The sequence below is a fragment of the Alligator mississippiensis genome, chromosome 6, assembly GCF_030867095.1.
Source record: "Alligator mississippiensis isolate rAllMis1 chromosome 6, rAllMis1, whole genome shotgun sequence".
NCBI lineage: Eukaryota > Metazoa > Chordata > Crocodylia > Alligatoridae > Alligator > Alligator mississippiensis.
The window spans coordinates 71,492,321-71,514,783 of record NC_081829.1 but is presented as its reverse complement, the minus strand read 5'-3'; the positions used below and the strand labels follow the sequence as shown (position 1 = coordinate 71,514,783).

The 22,463-nt window shown below is 41.8% G+C and overlaps 2 protein-coding genes across 17 annotated transcripts in view; one reads left to right on the top strand and one right to left on the bottom strand.

The window, feature by feature from the left end:
- DNTT (DNA nucleotidylexotransferase) overlaps positions 1 to 10,576 on the bottom strand; it is a 358,214-nt gene extending 347,638 nt beyond the window's left edge. For 3 of the 12 annotated variants that reach the window (XM_059729997.1, XM_059729998.1, XM_059729996.1), the window contains exon 1: positions 10,029 to 10,286. Coding sequence is in view for 5 of the 12 variants with exons in the window: in XM_059730000.1 (XP_059585983.1) it covers positions 10,381 to 10,532 (152 nt within the window). In the remaining 7 variants the exon portion in view is untranslated. Of the gene's footprint in view, positions 1 to 10,028; positions 10,289 to 10,380 lie in introns of those variants that run through there. The other 9 variants (XM_059729989.1, XM_059729990.1, XM_059730000.1 and 6 more) reach the window with 8 other exon arrangements.
- BLNK (B cell linker) overlaps positions 1 to 22,463 on the top strand; it is a 174,302-nt gene that overhangs the window by 48,190 nt on the left and 103,649 nt on the right. For all 5 annotated transcript variants that reach the window (XM_019484203.1, XM_019484202.1, XM_019484200.1 and 2 more), the window contains one exon: positions 6,816 to 6,862. In XM_019484203.1, the coding sequence (XP_019339748.1) occupies positions 6,816 to 6,862 (47 nt within the window). The remainder of the gene's footprint in view (positions 1 to 6,815; positions 6,863 to 22,463) is intronic.

The following is a 22,463-nucleotide window of genomic DNA, read 5'->3' as shown; positions in this document are numbered from 1 at the left end:
ATAGGCAGATAAGGTTCTTTGGGTAAATCTGATTTTTCTTAGACCAACTCAAATAGTTGGAAAAATTCTTCTTAGCTAAGAATTTTTCTTAGAGAAGAATTTTTCCAACTATTTGAGTTCATCTAATAAAATATACCAGATTTACCCAAAGAACCTTGCCTGCCTTGCTACTTCAAGCGGCTAGAGGGAGCTTGTGTTCCTCATATAAACTTTGTTTTGATAAACTACTAACTATAACTCTCCCTGCTACCTTAGTAGGGAAGAAGAGGAGGTCAGGAAAATGAAGAAGCAGGGAGGAAACAAAAAAGCAATAGTAAATTCCTAAAGTAGAGAATCATTAAGACATTATCCATAGCCACTGGAGTTCAATAATTATTCTTCAGTGAAAATGTTGTCTATGGGGAAAGAAATCACAATACACATTTGTAATGACAGGGAAAACTATTTCAGAGATACATTTCAAATCACTCCAGTTTATACACTGCTCTATGCTGTCCTTTCACAACATCTGATGAAGTGAACTCAAGTTTACAAAAAGCTTATGCTGTATATATATCTTATTTAGTTTGCTTATGAGATGCATTTCTACCAAACCTGTATTTCCCCTTACATTCCACTACTTTGTGTAACTAACAGTAACAAAAGGCAAGAATCCACTAAATTCACCTGAAGGGTGACAGAAAAGCTAGTCACACATTCTTATTTCTTGGTAGTAAATTTGACCCCATAATGAAACAATTATTTCATGTTCATTTTTCATTAATAGCATGAAAAGCATATCCTAATGACTAACAAATATAAAATGGTAATTAAAACACATTTACCCTAATGAACTATTTTCATTATCTTAGTGTAACTAATGAGAACTAAAAGCTGATTGCTCTCACAGCACCAAGGCACTACTCATAACATTGCTGTTTTATGTAATAGCTAAAGCACCAAGCTCCTGTTGTGAAAAATTAAAACCTAGGCACTGATCTGACCTGTTTGGGGTTGAGGGGGGAGAGGGGTTCACTTTTTTTAAGTCTGTATTAAGGATAATATGGTGTCAATTTACCCTGTTTAAAGGCTCACTGACACTTTACCATGAAGTCTTTTGACAACAGTCTCCAGTTTCTCTGTAGTTCCTCATTGTGCAGCCTTCAGCTGAACTCCTTCCAGGAAAGAAATTATTTTAACTTCTTTGCCATGTACATTCATTTGCAGTATGTTCCAAACCTTGCTGGTATGAGTCACAACCAATACATATTATAAGCTCTAAAACTTGCAACAACAGAAGCAGTAAATAATGAAAACTTGGGAGAATGAGTCATCTTTTCCTGCAAACTATCATGTGATTTCATGAATTCTGAGTCTGCATGGTGTCTTCTAATTTATTCTAAATAAGAGCTGTCCAACTGGCTGCCTGCAGGTGACATCTGATCCTCAAAGGGTTAACTTGACTCAAACCTCCTCCCTCCCCACCCTCTGGGTCCTAGTCCAGGTGCTACTCTCCCCATCACTCTCCTGCTGCTTTTGCCTGAGTCTCCAGGCTCCGCCTCCAGCTTCTGCTTCCTTCCCCTGTCCAAGCCCCTAGGAGCAAAATGGTGCCATATAGCTGGTGGAACTGAGAGAGCCCATACCTGGGGGGCGCAGGGGGCACAGTACTTGCAGAGCCCAGCCACTCAGAAGTTGGACAGCCAGATAGCTGCAACCTTCAGCTATGATCAGCAGCGTATACAGCATGTTCACCTACAAAAGGTGAACACGCCAAGCAAGCTAAGAAGAGATGGGCATCAGCTGGAATCACAAATTACAATCCCCTCAAACTTTGAAAGGGTTTAGGTTAGAACTTCAAAACTCAGTTGAGGGACCAAACTGAGTCCAAAGCATTCCCAGACATCAACGGCGCATTAATGCCTGGGCCTGCGGCGCCCCTGCCAATCAGGGGCCCCATGGGAAAAATCTCTAATGCTACCAATGAGAGGGGTCCCACTCCCAGCAGCAGTGCCCCAATGCAAGGGGCCCCAATCCCAGGAGGTCCCAATCCAGCGGCACCTGGCGAGGTGTTGAGGATCATGAGGCACAGCCCAGCGCACTCCAGAGAGTAGCACAGCTCAGCCACAGGGCAGGCGAAGGGCCAGAGCAGTTCGGGCTTGTGGAACCTGGCCCAGCCTGCAGCCTCGCCTGCACCGCCACCACCACCAGTCCAGGCCTGATCCCAGCCCCGATCCCTGCGCCTCCCACATTGGAGAACAGCCACTGCAGGTTGTCTCTGATGGCTGCTGAATCAGGTGGGGGTTCTATTAGGGTAGGGGGAGCCTCCAACAGGGTATGGGGAGCCTCCAATGTTATGTTTGCCCAGGGCCTTAATAAATCTTAATCTGCTAATGCCAAACATGGGTAAAGTTCAGAGCCAAATGTCAATTTCTACATGTACATCTGAGAAAGATAGATTAAAAGAGAGAATTGTCTCCTTGGTTGTTTCACCTGTAGTATTAGCTGACATCTCAGTGAATCTGCTATGACTTCATGCCGTTCTTTGAGGCACTAATATGCTCCCAAATTAAATGATCTTTGCTGAGGATGATGGCTGAAGAAAAGAAAGACTATTAGTTGCAATTTACATGCAGTTTTGCCTTAGGGATTTTCATATGCAATTTCTGATCAAATGGAATACTGTTTTTGTGGTGAAAGAGGAGTGATTAACAACTAAGTATATAAAGATGCAAGGCCTTCTCTCTCTTCAGTGCTTAGAAGAGTGCTTTCCAACCTTTCCCTCAGCATGACCCCATTTAAACATTGGAAATTTTTTGCAACCCCAAAATGATGCAGACAAGATCAACACCCCCTCCCCGTGAGGACAGCATGGCCAGAGCAGAGCCTGTGGTGGGGGAAGATGCTGGCTGCCCGTTGTGGGCTCGGGGCTCCCCGCCCTGCTGCTCTCCCCCCCAGGGGCCTCCATGGCCCAGCAGACAGGACCCGGCCCACAGCCCAAGGCCTGCCCCACTCCTTCCCTCCCTCACCATGGGGGCCACAATCTGTGCTCCCTCCACAATAGACTTAACTGGAGGGAGTGTGGGAGCTGCTCTCCATGCTGCCTGGCTGCCACATGCATGTGTCCATGTGCACACACACGGTTCCCCAACCTGATTGCCCTTCTCCCACTCCCCCCAGCTCCAACCAGCAACTTGCAGGCTGGAACTCTGCCAGTCTGCAAAGGGAACCTGCCATTTCCTGCTTTTTTCAGTGATTTTCATCATAATCAGTAAACACTGTCGAGTGTCTTCACAGTCCCATTTCTTATTGTTACAACCCCAAATGAGCTCACAACCCCAAGGTTGGGAACTGCTGGCTTAGAAGATTAAGTACCAGAAAATAATGGCTAACTTAGACTAACTACCTTCCTCTACTGCTGTGAGCCACCGCTTTACAATGAGGAGTTGAGGGCCCATTAGTTGCTGACTGAACTTAAAAATGTTCAACTGTGCAATATGTCAATAAGATAGCTAGATATGTTTTTAAAAGTTCCGCAGGAATTTTCTAATTTCCAGATCTGGCATATCATCTGCTAATTACTGTGCACACTATGTGCAGATAGGCAGCTGCTTTTTGTTACAGTATAATTATAGGATAAGTATTACAAACAAAGGGTTTTCTCTTGTCTGAAATGGCACATTCTCCCAACAAATATCAAATAACTTAATGAAATGCAGACAGACACTTGAATTTAAATATAGGTTGAGAAAATGTGCTTCGGTTGGGATTCTGCTTGTGCTTCACTTGATGTGTTCATTTCATTTGATTATTGCAGCATAGTTTTATCACTTTAAGCATAGGTGCTTGTATGTATGTGTCTGTAATATCAAAGGACCAAATGAAAAAGACAAATGGAATCACTTGTTTTTCTTGCATTCAAAGTGGCAAATTGAGACCAATTATCATAGAATCATAGAAGTAGGGTCGGAAGGGACCTTGTAGATCTTCAAGTCCGACCCCCTGCCTGGGCAGGAAGAAAACTGGGCACAAATGACCCCAGTCAGGTAGGCATCAAGCCGCTTCTTAAAGACCCCCAGGGTCATGGCCGTTATTCCTTGTTATCCCTGGGGGGTGCTAGGGGAAACAAGGTCTCCCCAAACCCTTCTGGTCCCCCCTAGTGAGTTTATAGATGGTCACCAGGTCCCCCCTCAGCCTTCTTGTGAAGGCTGAACAGGTTCAGGTCCTGTAACCTCTCGTTGTAGGGTCTGCCCTGCTGTCCCCGGATCACGTGGGTGGCCCTCCTCTGGACCCTCTCAATGTTGTCCACATCCCTCTTGAAGTGCAGTGCCCAGAACTGGACACAGTACTCCAGCTGTGGCCTGACCAGCATCGCGTAGAGGGGGAGGATCACCTCCTTGAACCTACTTGAGATGCAGCTCAACTGCATATAATCAGGTCAACTGTGCTGCAATAAAGTCAGTATTGCTGAAGCCACTGGAGTTTGACCAACTTATTCCAGCACAGGAATGGGCAAAATATAGCCTGCACCAGGCACTTTCATCTGGCATGTGGTACCCCACAACGAATTGTACCCCACCCAGCCCTTTTGCCCAGGAGGGTGGGAGCAAGGTGCCCACATTTTCAACCCCCCAACATACCCTATTGCTCCACTTCCACGCTCTTGGGAGGAAGGGCTCTGCCCAGCCAACAGCAGCTTCTGGGTGGGGTTCCTGCTGCAGCCACCCCATGGGAACCTGCTTGGATTCCTGGAAGTCCAACTCATTTGGGGCAGCAGGTAGGGAAGTAGCGGAGCTGGTGGGAGGTGTGGGGTGGAGTTGCAGCTGGGAGGAAACGTAGAGTTCAGCATGGAGCCTGCACCCAGATGGACAGCAGGAGCACAGAGTTCAGCTGGGCAGGGTGTGGTTGTGAGGGTGAGGGGTGTAGGGACCCTGGTACACTCCCCCATGGCATGCAGCCCCCTCTGCCAGCAGCAGCAGCAGGCAGAGAGATCAGGGAGCTTGTGCCCAGTACAGGTGCTCAGTGGGGCATGGCTCCAGCCAGCGCTGCATGCAGTGGAAGAGAGCACTGCCTCTATTGCCAGGGCTCTGCATCATGCACCTGCAGCTCCAGCACTCGCAAAGCTCCTGTGATAGAGGCAGCCATCGCTGCACTGGGGGCAAGAAGCGCAGCCCCAATGCAAGTGACCTGGCCACCTCTATCACAGGGGCTCAGTATGACGCATCCGCAGCTCCCACACTTGCAGCGGGGAAGCCCCATGCTGGACTCCAGGGGGAAGTAGGGGGCAGGGCAGGCGGCAGGCTCCAGTATGGGGCTTCCCCTGCTGCAAGTGTTGGAGCTGCAGGCACATGGTGCGGAGCCCCAACAATAAAAGCAGCTGGGCAGGCTGCACTCCTGCCCCTCTCCCCCCACACAGCACTGCGCAGAGTTGCACCCCACTGACCACCTGCCCTGACCTCCCTGCCTGCTTCTGCTGCCAGGCAGTGGGGGCTGCATGCCATGGGAGGAGTTGGTGTGGGGTCCATACACACACCCCTCCCTCACACCCCCACACATCTACACCCTGCCCCAACAACCCCCAATGACATATACATATACCCCAACATACCCTATGCCCCCCTACCCAGCCACACCCTCTCACAATCCCCCACACACTCCCACACACACACACACTATAAGAGAGACACTTTATTTTTGAGTTATTATGCAATCCCTTCTATATACAGTACACAATCACAAGTCATGACAAATATTTTTTCTAATAAAATTAAAATATATTATAGTAAATCTTTGACTTCTAGTGTATGATTTGGGTTTTTCTGGTTGTAAAATAGCAACCCCCCACTCCCAAAAGGAGTATGGGGGGGCAGCAATTGGAGGGACTTCTGGTGGCAAAGGTCAGGGGTTAGGGGACAGGCCTTCCAGTCCCAATGTAGTGACCAGGGGGTGGGAAAACTGTCAAGGGGCGGGCTACCTACACAGCCCTGACAGCTCGCCAAAACTTGTTAAGCAGCCCTCCACTTGAAATATTTGCCCGCCCCTGCTCCAGAGTATCAACTATAAGAAAAAACTTACTTCAAAACATAAATTGACTTTCTTTTAGATATATTTTCCTTCTTCCAGTTCCTGCATATAACAATTTTTTCCATCTGCTGTCTTCCTCTTTTGTGAATACATAGAATTGTGGATATAATTATTCACTTCCTCTAAGTCACATATTTGCACTCCAAGGTAGTCAAGTAACAACAAGCATGGAAATTATACCAGCAATTTTGCACTGCAAAAAAAAAGTATATATTCCTTGAAAAGCTACAAAGAATGACAGAAACTTGTTAAGGTCAGGTTGTAAATTTGACTTCAAGTTCTGCCACTCATTTCCTACCCCAATGAAAAACTGAGTGTGAAGAATCACAGAAAAGTGTTGCAAGAGTATGATGGTTTAGTCTCCCATCAATATGTAATCATAATTTCCACTAATTTCAGTAAAAGTTTGAGAAGCCAGAAAAATGTATCTGGAAAGTGTGATAGAACTGGAAAGGAGAAATAACAAACAAGAGAGCTTGTCTGTCTTTTTAAGAATGATTCATTAACCAGTGAACTTTAACCTGAGACATTCTAGGTTAAATTCCTAACTATACTGTATTTTAGAATGCTAGTAATAAAAAGTTAAGCTTTAACTCAGATTAGATGGCTGTGTAAATGCATGAACAGGCTAATTTTAAAATAAGTCACTGCTTAACACAATTAAGAATATAATTCAGTCTATACATTGATCCCCATTTAAATTCACTTTTAATTTTGCAGTTTTCTTGAGATTGTCTTTTTCTCTCTCGTTTCAGAATATAACTGACTATGAGCTGAAGAGATTCAACATAATGCACCAGCCGTAAGTCTCTCATGTCTTTCTGCTTCCTCATGAACATGAGCTTACTAATGTTCTACTGTATACTGTCATTCATTCTGTTGATAAATGGGTTGATGCTAAGAACTGTAAACTTCTGTTCACCAAACAGCTATAGACTGTAAGCAATTAGTGTTTTACTCAACAGAAGGGTGGTAAAATATTCACCAGAACTGAGGCCCAGAGTAGCTAAAAATATAGTTTCTCTTATTCTTGCAACAATTATTCTCATGTAATATGATACTCTCTTAACAGTGTAATCAGGTTTAAAACAGTATAATTTCCCAACATTAGGAAAAAGGCAAATTTAACTTTATCAACTTTTCTGGAACCCAAAAGCATGGTACAGTTTGCACTATAGGGGACTACATATTCAGATGAACAATTCTCACATTTAGACACCAATTTAGGTGGCCAGATTTTCAACAAAGCTCAGTAAATAACGTGCATTGAAAATACACTGGGAGCTACTGGCTGCACAGTCCTTTTGAATATATGTCGTTATTTAATTATGTGAGTAAGGGAGTTCTTTTGTCAATCTGACCTTGAGATTTGAAAATCATGAAAACTTGGCAGCAGTTACATAGTTCGGATAATAATCCATTGTATGCACAGACTGCAGGTAAATAATCAGTTCAGGGAAGCAAAAGTCACAGAGAGGAAAGCATATGATATTTTGCTATGTACTGTCTGTTCTGTATAAAACAAGGATCACTTTCATAAAATCAGGTCCAAATTCAAACTACTCAGGTTTTCATTTTGGCCTGTTTTGCAGTCAATTTCAATCTACCTTCTTTGACAATAGCTAGTTCTCACAGGATTAGTAATGACCTTAGAGAGTCTATGTCACTTAATCATATCTGAGGCAAGCTACTAATGACCCCAAAGTGATACTATTTATGAGCTACGTAAAATGAGTGAGAGTTCTTCATTCACTTCCTGGTGAATGAATGTTATCCAAATCTCATGTGGTCCAATATTTATAGGCAATGTCTCATGTTAACATTTTAAATAGTTGGAAAAAAAAATCAGCAAGCTTTTGGATTTTAAAACCCTTCATCAGGCTGAGGAAGTCTCTGCAGTTGGTGTGTGCTCTTCCTGAATGAATTCCAGGAAGAACACACACCAGCCTGACAAAGGGTTTTTAAACCTGAAAGCTTGCTAAAAAAATTTTTCCCAACTATTTAAGTTAGTCTAATAAAAGATATCAGATTCACCCAAAGAAACTCATCTGCCTATGTCCTGAGACCAACACGGCTACAACTTACACCTATGTTAACATTTGACATTTCAATATCCTTCTGAATGCTGTTTGTAATATAAAATTATGATACAAACAACTGTGATGATAAAGTTGTAAAACTTTTTCACACACTTAAGGTATGGCAATTAAAATCCCGTTAAGGTAAAAACTTTCATATTTGGGAGATTATTTTTCTTGGATGCATTTTAACTGCTGGTCCCCAACTTTGGGTAGCCTATGGACCATAATGCCAAGCAAATAACACTGCAAGTATCATCATACTTTGCTTTCCCTATTAAATATATTTTAATTTCTTGTAGCTATGAGCTGTTTGTTGCCCATAGCCTATGGTTTAGGGACAATGGAAGTACTTTCTCATGTGAAACAATGATATCAAGAAGTGTATTTCATTAACTGATAAAATGCATTCAGCTGTGATGAAGCAAGATGCTGTATTTCACCCCATGGCTTTTTATGCCTGGTTATTTTTTCCCCTCTTTCATAAAACACTAATGCCAGTCTGTTTTTTTAAAAAAGCTGAGTTTCAAAATCCCCCTCTATTGATGAGTCTTGTTTTTTTTCCCCATCACACTTGTATTCCTACTGATAAAGACTTGGATGAAAAAGAAAGTTAATATTATCGTAGGCTCGTATTAATAATTAACTAGATGAATAAGGAAATGTCAGAGGACCATCTTGCAAATAAATTAAGTATAATGAAGTGCCATTTTGACAGTAGAGGATATTAATAACGTAAAGCTGACTGAAACCATGACCTTTTTTTCTATGACATGTATGGGTCTGATCCACTACATAGTGAAAGTCAATAGAATCCTTTGATTTGCCATCAGGGATTGACTCTCTTTGATGTGACCTTTTAATCATCCAATTGTCTAATTGTAAGTAGAAGAACATAAACTTTTCTGTAATGTCAATGCTGTCATCGAGTCCAGGACAAAAACTCCAAAATGGACTTCACTTTGTATGAAAAAAGTTTAAGTCCTGATTTCTGAAGAAATAAACAAGATCAATGGTATGATGTAGATATATATATATATTACGATTTTCTGAATTCTTCTTTATAAAATTACTTCTTTAAAAGAACACTTTAGACTTTAATTCATTATTCATTTTAAACAAGAGCTATTAAAATATTATTCTTTGCTTTTTATAAAAGGAGAATGCACCCCTAACAACTTGCAGAGGGTAAAAGTGAAAGAAATTATTTGTAGTCATAAAACTGGCCAAAAATTTGTAAACTTAATTAAGCAATATAACAAGCTAATACCCTGTGGGCAATAGAGGAACTATAGTGGCTATATTCCATCACTGGGCTCTGAATTTTCATTCCTTCTATAGAACTGCATGTCTTAACTGGCTAAACTGACACAAGGATCATATGAGTTGGAAAATAGGGACAGAACAATTGCCAGATAAAATCAGACTAGTAATCCAATCCTGTATTCTCCTTCTAATGATGGCCAATGCCAGATGCTTAGGGTAAGATGTCTATTTTAAGGTTTCTTGCAGCTATGGAATACCCTGCTGAAAAGGAATGTTCCTTTCTAATTCCCATTAAATAGAAGTTGGCTGTCCTGAAATATGCCCCCTGTTGGTTTTTAATCTTTATTATTGTGACTCTAAATATTCTAATTATCTGCATAACTGGAAAGAGATTGAAATTAGAAAGCCAAAAGCAGTCTAAAGGCTAAAGCTCATAGTCATTCTAAATTGTACTGCCACCTTGCATCTGACAAATTAGCCAGAATCAGACTCCATCAACATGTGGAGGAAAGTCCCAGTAATCCCCTGGTTGCTGCAGAAAGTACTGGTACACACTAATAGACAGCTCAACTACCATTAGCATTTTACACTCCACAAATGAGAAGACAATTCAAACTCTCTCACCTCAACAGGCTGGGATCTGTCCAAAGTTTCCAAATGCAGATGGTATTCTGAAGAGCATTTCCCTGGGAAAGGTCTATAACATCCCAGCTATTGTGGTCACAAGCAGATTTAGTCACTTCTGAAATTTATTCAAGGAAAAAGATAACCAGAACAGCACAGTACTCTCAGGTGCTGCATCCAGACAAGAGTGGACGTTTGGTTCCCCAGGGACAAGTAGCAGCAGCACACCGTGCACCACTGCTACTTGTCACCGGGGAACACCCATGCTATGCACACTTTGACGTGTGACAAGTTACCCTGGGGGCAGTACAGGAGGCTGGGGCCAGCACTGTGCTGGCCCCAGCAACCTTACCTGGGGTCCTGGGGGCATCCTGGGGCTGCAACAGTGGTGATCCTGCTGAGTGGAACCTGGCTGGCAGCTGCAGTGCAGCTCTGGGTGGCCCAGCTCCGCTTTCCAGGGGCACATGCTTCCCATGCACGCGCTTCTCCATTTTTCTTTTTCATGGTTTTTTTTTTACCCCTGGATATTCTGGATAACCTGTGGGGGGAAAAATGGAGCAGTGCATGCCTGGGCCACGTGCCCTTGCAGCACAGAGAACACCTGACTGTGCAGTATGTGGTGCTGCAGACACCTCTGCGACACCACAAACATGCAACTGCACTCGTCTGGACGTGACCAAGGATGTTATCTAAGACAGAAAGGAAGTCATATCAAAATAGCCTTAGCAGCATTCTGAAGAATCTTACCTTATTCTTTCTGAAAATGCTTACTTAGTTTTGTTCAAAAGGCAATGTAAGGGAGTTTGTGGAACTCACAGCTGCCAAACTGACGTATGAGTCTTAGGTATAATTGAGTGCTACATATCCATAATTTGGAAGTAAATCTTCAGAAAGAGAGACATAATTATAGTTTAATTAAGCAGGGTATAGATAGTTCAAGGCTTGCAATGTCAGGTATTTATACAGACACTATATCAAAATATGCCTCATTTACTCATATTTCATGTTCCCAGGAATAATTAAATTGGAAGACCTTTGTCATATATAATACAACTAGGGATGGGGCGCAGTCAGGATCTTTCCAACAAGAGCCCCCTGCCATTGTGGTATAAACATGCTCTAAATTAGATCTGAAATGTCATGTCTTGGTTTTATCTCATTTACATATAATAACACTGCATGTATCTCAGTCATTGTACAATAGATGAACAAATTAATAGCACATAATTAAAAGGCCTTCTAATTATAATGTGGGTAGTGTCTGGATTATTTTTTGCAATAATCATCAACCACTTTTCACAGTGGTGATTTATAGTTGTCATCAGCTTATAAAATAACTAAACAGTTTTGGTATCCATGAAGTAGATACTTTAAAGTTAAGACTGATTTACAAATTAGTTTCTAACTTTTCTTTTTTGGTTATTTATATGTTTTTTAAACAAATTAATATGGGGATGAAATTTTCCAAGATTTCTTCACCTGGAAGATGTTGGGGCCGAGGGGCTGTGGCCAGCAGCCCGGGCACGTGGGCCAGGGAAAAGTGGTCGGCATGGCGAACTAGAATTAGGCACGGACGCATAGAGGTTGATTAAAGATTATTTTACTTACACTGTAGGTGGTCACGGTGCAGGCAGGAAAACTTTCTTGAGTTACAGTTACAGACAGACACGTGGAGTTTGCTAGGCTCCACAACACGAACTCGAACAAGACCCGCAGAAAACTCGAGCCTCTTGTAACAAACCGGACAGAGCTCTGAATACACACACACACGGAGTTTGCTAGGCTCCATGGACCAACCGAAAGCGCGCAGGGTGGGGTACATCGAAGGATCAGGCAGCGACGGGGAGAGGCTAGAGGTTGATCAGGCCCCTGTATCCTCCTTTAAGGCACACGCGGAGTTTGTTAGGCTCCACAGCGCGCTTAGAGTTCTTCACGAGATGGGTGTGAAGTTCTCCTCCTCCTCCAACTTGGGCGGAAACTGCTCAAGCCTCTTCTACAGCTAGCAAGCCAATCACTAGCTACCACGTGGGAATAATTTAGAAACAGGCAATAGTGGGGTACGAATTTACATACAGGTGGCGGGAACTCCTTTGCACCGGGGTTTTCTCTATGCAACTGAGAATTGCACCGTGCAAAGAAAGCTCCATGTGGCGGGAAATAATTCTGCAGTGCCAAAGCGCACACACAATCATACCCTTTGGGTCATGACAGAAGAGATGAGGAAAATGTGAATTGGAAAAGCCAGTATATCAGCTACATCATGTATTTTCCCCATGTGTTCCATGGGAAATATTTGCACCTACATAACTGGGGCTATGTCAGTACTATAAACTTAGCAGTGATGCCATGCTTCAGTACGAAAGTTAACATTTTCAGTTTCTTGACTGAATACTTGCTTTCTACATTCTACTTCAGCTTTACCATTAGGATTAGTACTTCATAGCACAGGAAATGGTACTACACCATTTGGATGAGTGTGAAATTGAGCCCTTTATAAGCAATATAAGTTAAAAAATGTTTTGTATTGGTACTTTTGAGTACTGCCAATTTTAAATGAGTAGTAATTGTACAGAAAACTTGCAACTTTCCACATTTGCACTTTCTTCCCAATGAAGGCTTCAAGCTGAGAAGCATTCTGTAACTAGTGCTTTCTATCATGATAATTAGTAAGTAAGCAAAGTTTACCCCTCTCATAAGCACATCTATATTATAATGGATTTTAAATTACCATATTGCTTCAAAATGCCAGTGCTGACTCAGACACACAGTCGTACAGTTTTAAATATGCAGATTCTGGTGCCTTGCTTTTCTTAATTTCCCTGTGTAGTTTCAACAGTACTTGCAAAATCTTTGATTTATCCTGTTGCTGAAAATGAACAGTGCCACAGAAAATTGTGTTTAAGGTTTAGATTATTTTTCCTAATGTAGCTCCCTCACAAATAATAAAAATAACACCTAATATAGCCTGCAAGAAGTCTTTTGTATTTTAGCATAATAAACATCTTATCTGGGTTCTGTCTTAGCTGCTAACATAGACTATACAGCAATATAAATGCTTCAAAGGAAACAGGTTCCATATATTAAACTGATAATTTTGCCTTAACCTCACTTCAGTTTCCCCAAAAGCTGAAATCCTCCTTTGCAAGATCTTCAGTGCAGCCAAAGAGCCCATGGTACCCCTTAGTTAGTACCTTTAATCTTGCATCCAAAAAGTAAGGTAAAAAAGAGTCTTATTTGCAAATTACTCCTAACATATAATATAGGAATTAAGCAATACTAAAGAAAATTGATTAAGATCAAAAGGGGGGTGAATGACTCAGTGCACCAAGGTTACGGTAGTTTGTATGTTTGGGTCTGCTACATAGTAGGCAAGGATGTCTCCTGAGGAAGAACAACTTACATTAAAAAACCTTGTCTAACTTTATCTCAGCTACTTAGTTAGTTCAATAAAAGTTATCACCCTAAGAAATCCTTGCCTCAGTGCACCAAAACAGCTTGCATGGCCATGAACCAAGAGCACTGTCTACCTCAGTTACTTCCCTTGCCTCAGCTACCCAACTGTTGTGATACAAAGCGCTCTGTGGAGGAGGAGATGCCCACCAAACATACTTTAATTCTCCAACAGCTGAAAAACAAAATGATCCTAACCAGAAATTTCTATAACATTTCCCAGTGCATAAGAATCAGCCCAGACTTCCCTCCAAAAAAACCAAACAGCCATTTTTAAATTTTAGTTCATTTTTATTACTCTTAGGTTTGGGTAAGTTATTGGAGGAGGGAGGTGTCTATATTTTGAGTGGCTTGATTGGTGCCAGAAAGTAAGTATGCCAACCCATAGACTATGTCATCAGAGACATTGTGGCTTAGATGCCAAACATAGAAAATAGCTTTGCAATGATGTGCCTACTTACTTATGTAAGTGACTTTATGAGGTTTGCCCCTCAGTAACTTCCATTGTGGCTGCTCATTCCCATTGTTGAATCTGCACTTTGAAACATTTGTTTCAATGCCTTCCTTTTTGCACCTTTGAAGTCCTATCCATTAATACCTAAGGACATCTATACATGTACATTGAGTCTGTTCCAATGTGCTGTAATTACAGTGCATCAGAGCACATGGTAATTACCGTACACCAGCAGACTCCAGCATCATGTGCATTAGCATCCCCGTGCTGAAAAAAGGCAGCGGGGGGGGGGGGGGGCTTTAGTTGAATGCTGATACATGTGGCACTCTGGGTCCTTAAATTAAAGCAGTTCTCAGAGCCACTCTAATTAAAGTATTTCCCTCTCCCCTCACCTCCCAGAGCAGGTCTATAAATGCCCATAATTCACAAAAAAGTCAACTCACACAAAGGTGGATACACCATGTCAACTACCATTGCACAAGCATTCTAAATAAAAGTTGACCAGAAACAGATGCAAGGACCAGACTGGTCTTGCCTTTCTTTCTCAACAAAAAAAGTGTTAACCTGAACTGGTACATTTGGAGTATTGTGTAGAGAAAGAAGGATATAAAAACGAACACTGGTTGTAGGAAGATCACCAGATGGTGCTATTGCAGATAGTTTCAAGAGCTCTGCTGGTAAATAAAGCAAGGGCCACCCTGGAAGCAGGTCTCAGGCTGCTGGGTAATCTTTCCTGCTCTCTCCTCACTAGTACAACTCACCTTATGATGCCCAACCAAGTGAAAGCAGCAAATTAAAACAGAATTGGATATGGGAGGAATCAGCAATGGAAGCTTTTATTCATCTACAGGTTTCCCTCATTTTATGCAGGTTCTTTATATGCAAATTTGCTCTTATGTGATGACCACTGGTGATGCATAGGGGGTGCACATAGGTGCATATGCACCTCCTGAGATTAGCCATGCAACCCCTGTGAAAAGCACTGCCAACACTGCCAGTGGTGCCTGCGAGCAGTTGCCCCTCACCAGCCTCTCCCCCCCACCACCGACACCACCAATGGCATCTGTAGGCAGTCCCTGATTGCCACTGGCCACCGCCAATGCTACTGGCAGTGTCTGCAGATGGTCACCAACCACTAGTCAGCGCTCGCCACCCACTCCCTGCCGCCAATACCATCGCAGCTACCTGTAGAAGCTCTCCACTCACCACCACAACACCCACGCTGCTGACACCACTGCCTATGGGCAGTCATTGTGCCCCCTCAGCCTCTGGGGGCAGGTGGCGTTCACGGTGACAACCTTTTTTATACCCCAAATTCATTATATGCAAAGTAAATTCACTCTTATGCAATCGGCATAGGTGCGCACCCCTCTCACCCAAGCAGGTAAGTCTGTGGGGGGAAGGGGAAAGGGCCATGGAGCCAGGGCCCCATTCACCCCAGCCCCTGCTGCAGCTGCTCTGGGAGTGGCTGATGCCACCTGCCTGCAGCCGCTGGGCTGCGCCATGCCCCAAAGCCCCCAGGGCTCCACTTATCCCCATTCACGCCAGCCCCTGGGCTGCTCCATGCCATGATGTAGGCAGCTGGCATTGGCTGTTCCCGGGGCTGCTGCAGCAGGGACTGAGGTGAGTGGGGACAAGAGGCTTGGGGGGCACAGGATGCAGTGCAGCTTGTCCCAGCTCACCCCAGCCCCTACAATAAGTTTCTCTTTTACAGGAGGATCTGTTACTCCCTGTTAGGGACAGCCAGGAAGGTGAATCATGAACCACTACTGCTTTTAGTCTGATAAACCATGGAGTTTATGATGCCATGGTTTGTCAATTAATAGTTACAGCTGCCTCATAAGAATGAGTGCTGAACGGATGTGGGTTGAGCACTGAAGCAAGAACCTTATGCCAACCCCCCTACTAGATGGTTGAACATTGCTATCCCAATTTCATTGACGGAGAGAGAAAAAACAGAGGAGAAAATCTAATTACCCAACTTGAGATGTCTTGGCTGTGATTTTTAAAAGTGTTAAGTCTCCACAGTTCACAGTCACATTTGGCTTTGCAGATGCCCGTTGCTCTTGAAAACTGGTCTCTAGATAATTCAAGTTGGAGTTACCTCCTAAAAACCTGAAACAGCCACCTTAGGCCAATCTTTGTAGGTCCAAACTACTTGTTTTCATAGGGAGTCTGCAGCAAAGTCAAGAACAGAACCTCAATCTCCTTCAAGCACTTTTCCCCTACGCCTTCAGCTGATTTGCTTTGCCTTCCTGTATTGCAAAGCTGCATTCAGACCACAGAAAACAGGCTGTTGCTGTTTCAGTTCAATGGGCTTTCTTCCCTTTTAAAAAGTTATATTTGGTAAATCGGAAAGTGCTGCACCTGGGACTCAAAATCAGAAGAAAATAACTTCTAGGTCACTCAAGCAATGAAGCATGAAGAATTGTTAATTTATAATCTCATTTCAGTTGAATTCCACATGTGCAGAGGCTCAAGCACGCTCTGTACAGAGAACAGAACAGATATCTTAACTCATTTCACTCCAAGTCTCCTAACTTGACTCCTCTCATTTTTTAAAAGAAATACATTACTTAATTTACTGTACATTATTGCCACAGACAGAGCCCCTCTGCAGAAGTGTATTACCTCCTTCTGTCCTTCGAGTGGCTACTTTGATAACCAATGAAAAAGTAATCTTTTCCTGCCTTTGTACAACAATATAATATTTAATTTACTATATATTAGGGGGCTGTGTTGTGGTAGGGGTAGACTCCCCAGTACTTCTAAAGTGGGAAAAATAAATAAACATCTTCAGATTTGGACTTTTTAAATGCAGAAGTGAGAATTCAAAGGAATTATTGACAACTGAAGATAAATAGTATAAGGTATCTGGAGGAGAGGGCAAAAGCCTCTCCTGCAAGCCTCAAGGGGACTGTAATAATTACAGGTGGCATTATAAGCTAAATGCAAGGTGCAGGCAGAGGTGCAAGTAAGACTAATGTGACAGAGGCAGGAAGACCAGTTACAGCTGGTCAGACAGCAGGTACTATAGCATTCAGTCACTTAGGAAAGTATCAGCACAGTTCACCTAGCACGGCTGGCCCTGTCCAAACAGAGTTGCAGTGCAGAGGGAACGCTGCTACAGGCCTTTGATATTTCAGCCTCTTCCTAACATACCTCTTTAATGATGCGTCAGAATTATCAGAACAGACTGAGCAGTCACAAGTCAGCAGCCCATACAATGATTACCCTTACCCAAAATAGATATTTAAAATTTAACCCCAACTAGACTTGAATTCACATCCCCTCATGCAAACATATGCCACTGACAACAGTGAACCACAGAACAAATGTATGAAGCTGCCTTTCCAGCAGTTCTAACATGAAGCAGCAAAATAGTACCCAACATGAGGCTAGCATCATGGTACCTGTTCATGGGCATCCTTGGATGATATTAACACTCATATATTTGATTCCTAGTTTCTGAGAAGTACTGTGGAAAAAAGTGTGTAGTTAAGTAAGTATCATAGTGCTGGGGCGTAGATAGTCTCAGTTTGAAAATCCTAAAAATTTACAAAAATGTATAGTCTAGACTATAATGTAATTTTAATTCACTTATCCTAAGCACTACACTAATTTTAATCCTGGTTTTAAATCCTCAAGTTCTGATGCAATTGAAGCTTCCCTATATCATAAGATAATTTTGACCAGGTAGGCTCATCCTTCATTGGCTATCCAGCCCAAAAAAGAGGATAAAATACTCTCCTCCAGAGGGAAAAAGGCCCCCTGAGCAAAGTCTCTGTCATCCTCTTTTGACATCTGGAAGCCCTGTACTGAAATCTACCACATCTTTCTGTTATTAAATCCCCCCTCAATCTTCTCTTCTCCAAACTAAATAAACCCAGTGCCCTCATCTTAATCTCATAAAATCATAATGGGCTTAGGGGGACTCAAGGCATCTAAATTAAAACTTTGACCTAAAAATCTCCCTAATCAATTGCCACCTTGCCCTGGAGACAGCTGAACTCACAAGAGGTCTCCCAGTCTGACCTGAAAGTTCCTCAGGTTCCTAGAACTCCATCCTAATCTGAGCATTTTAGTACCTCATTCTCAGCTAAGACTAAGTAAGTTGCAGAAACCAGGTACTCCTTCACCTGTGTTCTCTAATGGCCACAAACCTCTGCAAGCATGGCAGGAATGACTCTTCATAAAATGCAGTTGTTGCCATGTGCCATTAGACATTAATTCTCATTAGAGCCAAGCAGTGCACATGTAGCTCTGCACTCAGACTACACTGCTTCCATTTCAAGAGGAGATAGGCATGGATCAGGCACAACATGTCTCAGTGCAGAACTGCCTGGCTCTGTCTCTATGACTGTCTCTACCCTTGATCTTTGCTGGAACTCTCATTAAACATCCCAGTTTATTAGATTTCCTGGAATCTAGTTTGAAAAAAGGGAAATTTCTGCTCCTTGTTTTAGTGGACAATGTTGTTCAAAACCATACAAATAACCAGGATTATTATATAGCTTGAAATAGCATCAGTATGCCTTATTAGGTAAATTCCTTTTTTAAAATACTGGTGCGTAGTGCTGCTGGGTAAACAATTCATAATCAACATTTTACATTTATGTATCACCTTCTTTATGTTCCAGAGTGAAGTCTTCTCAGATGTATTCATAATTTGAAATTTGTTTCTAAATAATTTCTGCATCCGAATTTTACTCCAATTTTTCTCATTAAGCATCTGCAAGAACATTATATAAGTGTCCCTGACAATTATTTAAAAGTACAGATCAAACTGAAATTGCCGTCCCTTTATACCACCGTTCATACTGAACAGGTAATCTAAAACATATCAGCCTCAATATATTGGTCAGTGCTCCTGTCTTCTAATTCTCCTTAATGGAGACAAACTGTCTATAGAGCAATGGGTGTCAATTTTTTTAGGCTCAAAGCACCCCTCCAAAGATGTTAGCTCTTAGTTTTCACTCATTTTTGGACTATGGAAATATTTTTCTGTTGCAAAGAACTCAGAAACACCACAGCAGGTCAGCATATTCATAACACTATGGACTTGTACTGGAAATGATTTATTTTATCTTGTGAATCATGTTTTTGCACCAAACAGTGCTAACATTACATGGCATCTTGCAGCACCCCTGAAAGGATCTCATGGCACCCTAGTTAAGAAGAACAGCTATAGAGAATGCATCCTGGTCATCAACAAATTTAGCCTGTTTCATTTTACTGTCAGACAGTCATTACAGAACTCCAGGGCCTTTAAAGAAAGTGCCATTCCAACAGCCTCATCTCTTGCATATTGAGGGGAATGCTTCATGATCATCTATATTAATCACTGATGTGGCAGCAAACAATGGGAAGTAAACTCTTTCTCAGGTACACTAGTTCTGGGCCATTTAGATTATTCTCAGTTGAAAACAACATCTTAAAATGTAACCAGAGGATGTTAAGTACTCCATGAAAATCTTATAACATGAAACCCCTGCCTACTAAACACATGACTGCCTCTATGCCAGTCCCACCTTTTGTATGGTTGTAATATGTTAATCATTCCTGAAAAATTCCCTGGGAACATTTGGAAATATAGTTCTCTTCCTTAACTGGCCAGTCTTAGAATCAGCTCTTTGCAACTCTGAAAACTTGCAGCTACCAATGTAACATTCACTTCCATCATAGTATTCTACAATATTCACTTACAATTCAAAAAGCATCCTGCCATGTGCATAAAGTAATTGCAGAGCGTGAGCAGGGAGATTTATGATCATGGTTTCCCTACCAGAATTGGTATACCATACCCTGATGGACACTGTTCAAATGAATCAATTTGCACTTCAGATCAAATAGTCATAGAAAATTTTGGTGCTATTCACTGCAATCCAGTACCATCAGGCCATGCAGATTACAATTTCTTAGAAGCTGATGACATTTTGAGGTTTTCTTTCTTTTCTCCAGAACATGAAAAGGGAAATTGACCTACAAATATACCGTTGAAAGTTAAGAGGCAGACCTAGAATGAAACTAAACCTGGAAAGAAATGTTTTGCAGCCCACAACCCCCAATTAAAAAGCATTCAAGAAAAGCTACTTTCCCGTTGTACAGTCTTATAATATCACCATTTAATTACTTGCTAATAAGTATGAACATTTAAAAATTCACAAACATATAAATATTCAACAGTTAACAGTGAACATTAGATAAATATTCAATAGTTAACATTAGATAGTACATTTACTAGAATATAGATTTTAGCTCATGACATTTTCCTGGCAGTAAACACCCTGTAACCAAACTATTGTTAATATTATGGCAATAAAACAGGATAATTTCAAAAGTATAACAACCTAAAATCTCAATTAAATACATACAATATGCAAAAGTTTTAATTGCAAGAAATTATGCTATGGCCATCTGTGGAAAAATCAATGGTGTCTAAATATTGCTAAGAGGGCCACTTTAGAAATGTTTAGAAAGTATCTCTATCCAGAAACTTCCTTAATCCTAAATTTATATTGTAAATTATCTGGGGCAAAAACCTTCCCTCTGTTTGTACAGGACTTAGCACAATGTGGCCTTTATCCATGAATGAGATTCCTAGGTGTTATTACAATACAAAGAATTAGTACTGTTAAAATTTACATTCAAATTTCCATTTGACCTTTTCCCAAATATTTTAATCTGGATAACATTCCTTTAAAGTATAGGTTTTCACAAACATTATTCCCTTGATGACTTTTCTCTTATAAGCCCAAAAGAAAAAAAATAGTTATATTAAAACATAAACTTTGCTGTTAAATGTAGATTTATTCTCCTCCTATCCCCCTAGAGTATAAAAAGTTACAAGATTTTATGACCTCAAACTCACCAAATAACTCTTTCAAATGCTGAACTTCACAATAAATGCTGCAACGGACACATAAAAAATAATGACCCTTTCTGATATACTGGTGTACTCCTATTAAATTGCTACATTTCTGTAGTTTTAACTCAATTAAAGTTATCAACTGTGCAAACATATTACCAGCAACAATTCACAAAATCCACAGTTTTAGATAAAAAGACAAGTTTCATGGCTGTAGTTGTAATTCTGAATTGTTCCCTGGAGAAAGAAGCCTTACTGGTCTATTGATCCTTCATCATAGCCAAGTCATATAGCCTTCTTGATATAGCATCTACACTCATAAAACCATACGTGTTATTTTGTGTCCTACTTTGATACTTTAACAACTTGATAGGAATTTCTTCTGTTCATCTAACCATATACACATTGTATCCACCCTGGTTTTAAAGGCTGCATTTATAGCTACCAGGGGTTTAGGTTGTAGCCCTGTTGGTCTAAAGACATAGGCAGACAAGGTTCCTTGGGTGAATTTGATATCTTTTATTAGACCAACCCAAATAGTTGGAGAAAAGTTATTAAGCAAGCTTTCGGGTTCAAAAACCCTTCATCAGGCTAAGGACGTTTCAGCAGTCGGTGTGTGCTCTTCCTGGATGGAATGAAAAGTAAAGAAGCCAGGGGCTGGGCTGGGGAGTCAGTTGCCAGGCAGATTGTAATGTATCAAAAATCCAATGTCTATGTTTAGCCCATGATCTCTAGTATCCAGGAGGTTGATGAAATGGAGCTCATAGGATCATCTCTGGGAAGTGTTGTGTAAGTTTCCCTTGAGGATCAGGACTGAGAGATTGGAGAGAGAGTGGCCCTCCTGTGAGAAATGTGCCCCCACCGGTAATTGGGTATTTCTGTCTTTGATGGATTTCTGGTGTGCGTTCATTCTGGTGCGCAGTTGTTGTTTGGTCTCTCCTACATACCAAGCTTTTAGCCAAGAAAGCCCTCAGCATCCTTCTGCCACTCCTTAATGCCTCCTTCTGCCATGAAGCCATATGGTTTAGAAAGCAGAGGACAAGGCAGAAACTTCTCAGTGTGCAAGAGGCCTCTGTCACTAGCAGTTTACTGTTCTTGAACACTCTGAGTTTCTTTTAATGGGGGCCCCTACAGCAGCTTACACCCGGGCAAAGAGGTGTTCCACCCATACTTGGATGGAACAAGAGATGTTCCAAATGCTTTCCCTGGCCACACCAGCAGCTCAGGAAGAAGAGAGGAGGTTGTTTAGAAGCCTTGCACCTGATTTGTACTATTAGGGGCATAAAGGAGAGTGAGCTAAAGCTAGGAGCTAGCCCACTATGTTTGCAATCGGCAGTTAGTGCTGCACAAATTATGTCTTATCTTAGTTCATCAATTCTGTTTAGAAGCCTGCAGAAAGACACCTCTCTCCTTGGCAAAGTCAGTTACAAACGCTGTCAAACACAGTTGAATTGGGGATTGGCACGCAAGAATAAGAAGGGCATGAGGAGCTTTCCCCACTTGTACCCCACCCTCTAATGTCCCTGCACAAGAGCCAGTCACAAACATACTCCTCACACTTCCCCAGATACCCTGTAGTAAGCTACAGAGAGTACATTTACAGTGCAACTGCGAGGCAGGATCACTGCATGTGTATGTATACATGTGCAAACTAGCTTTAATA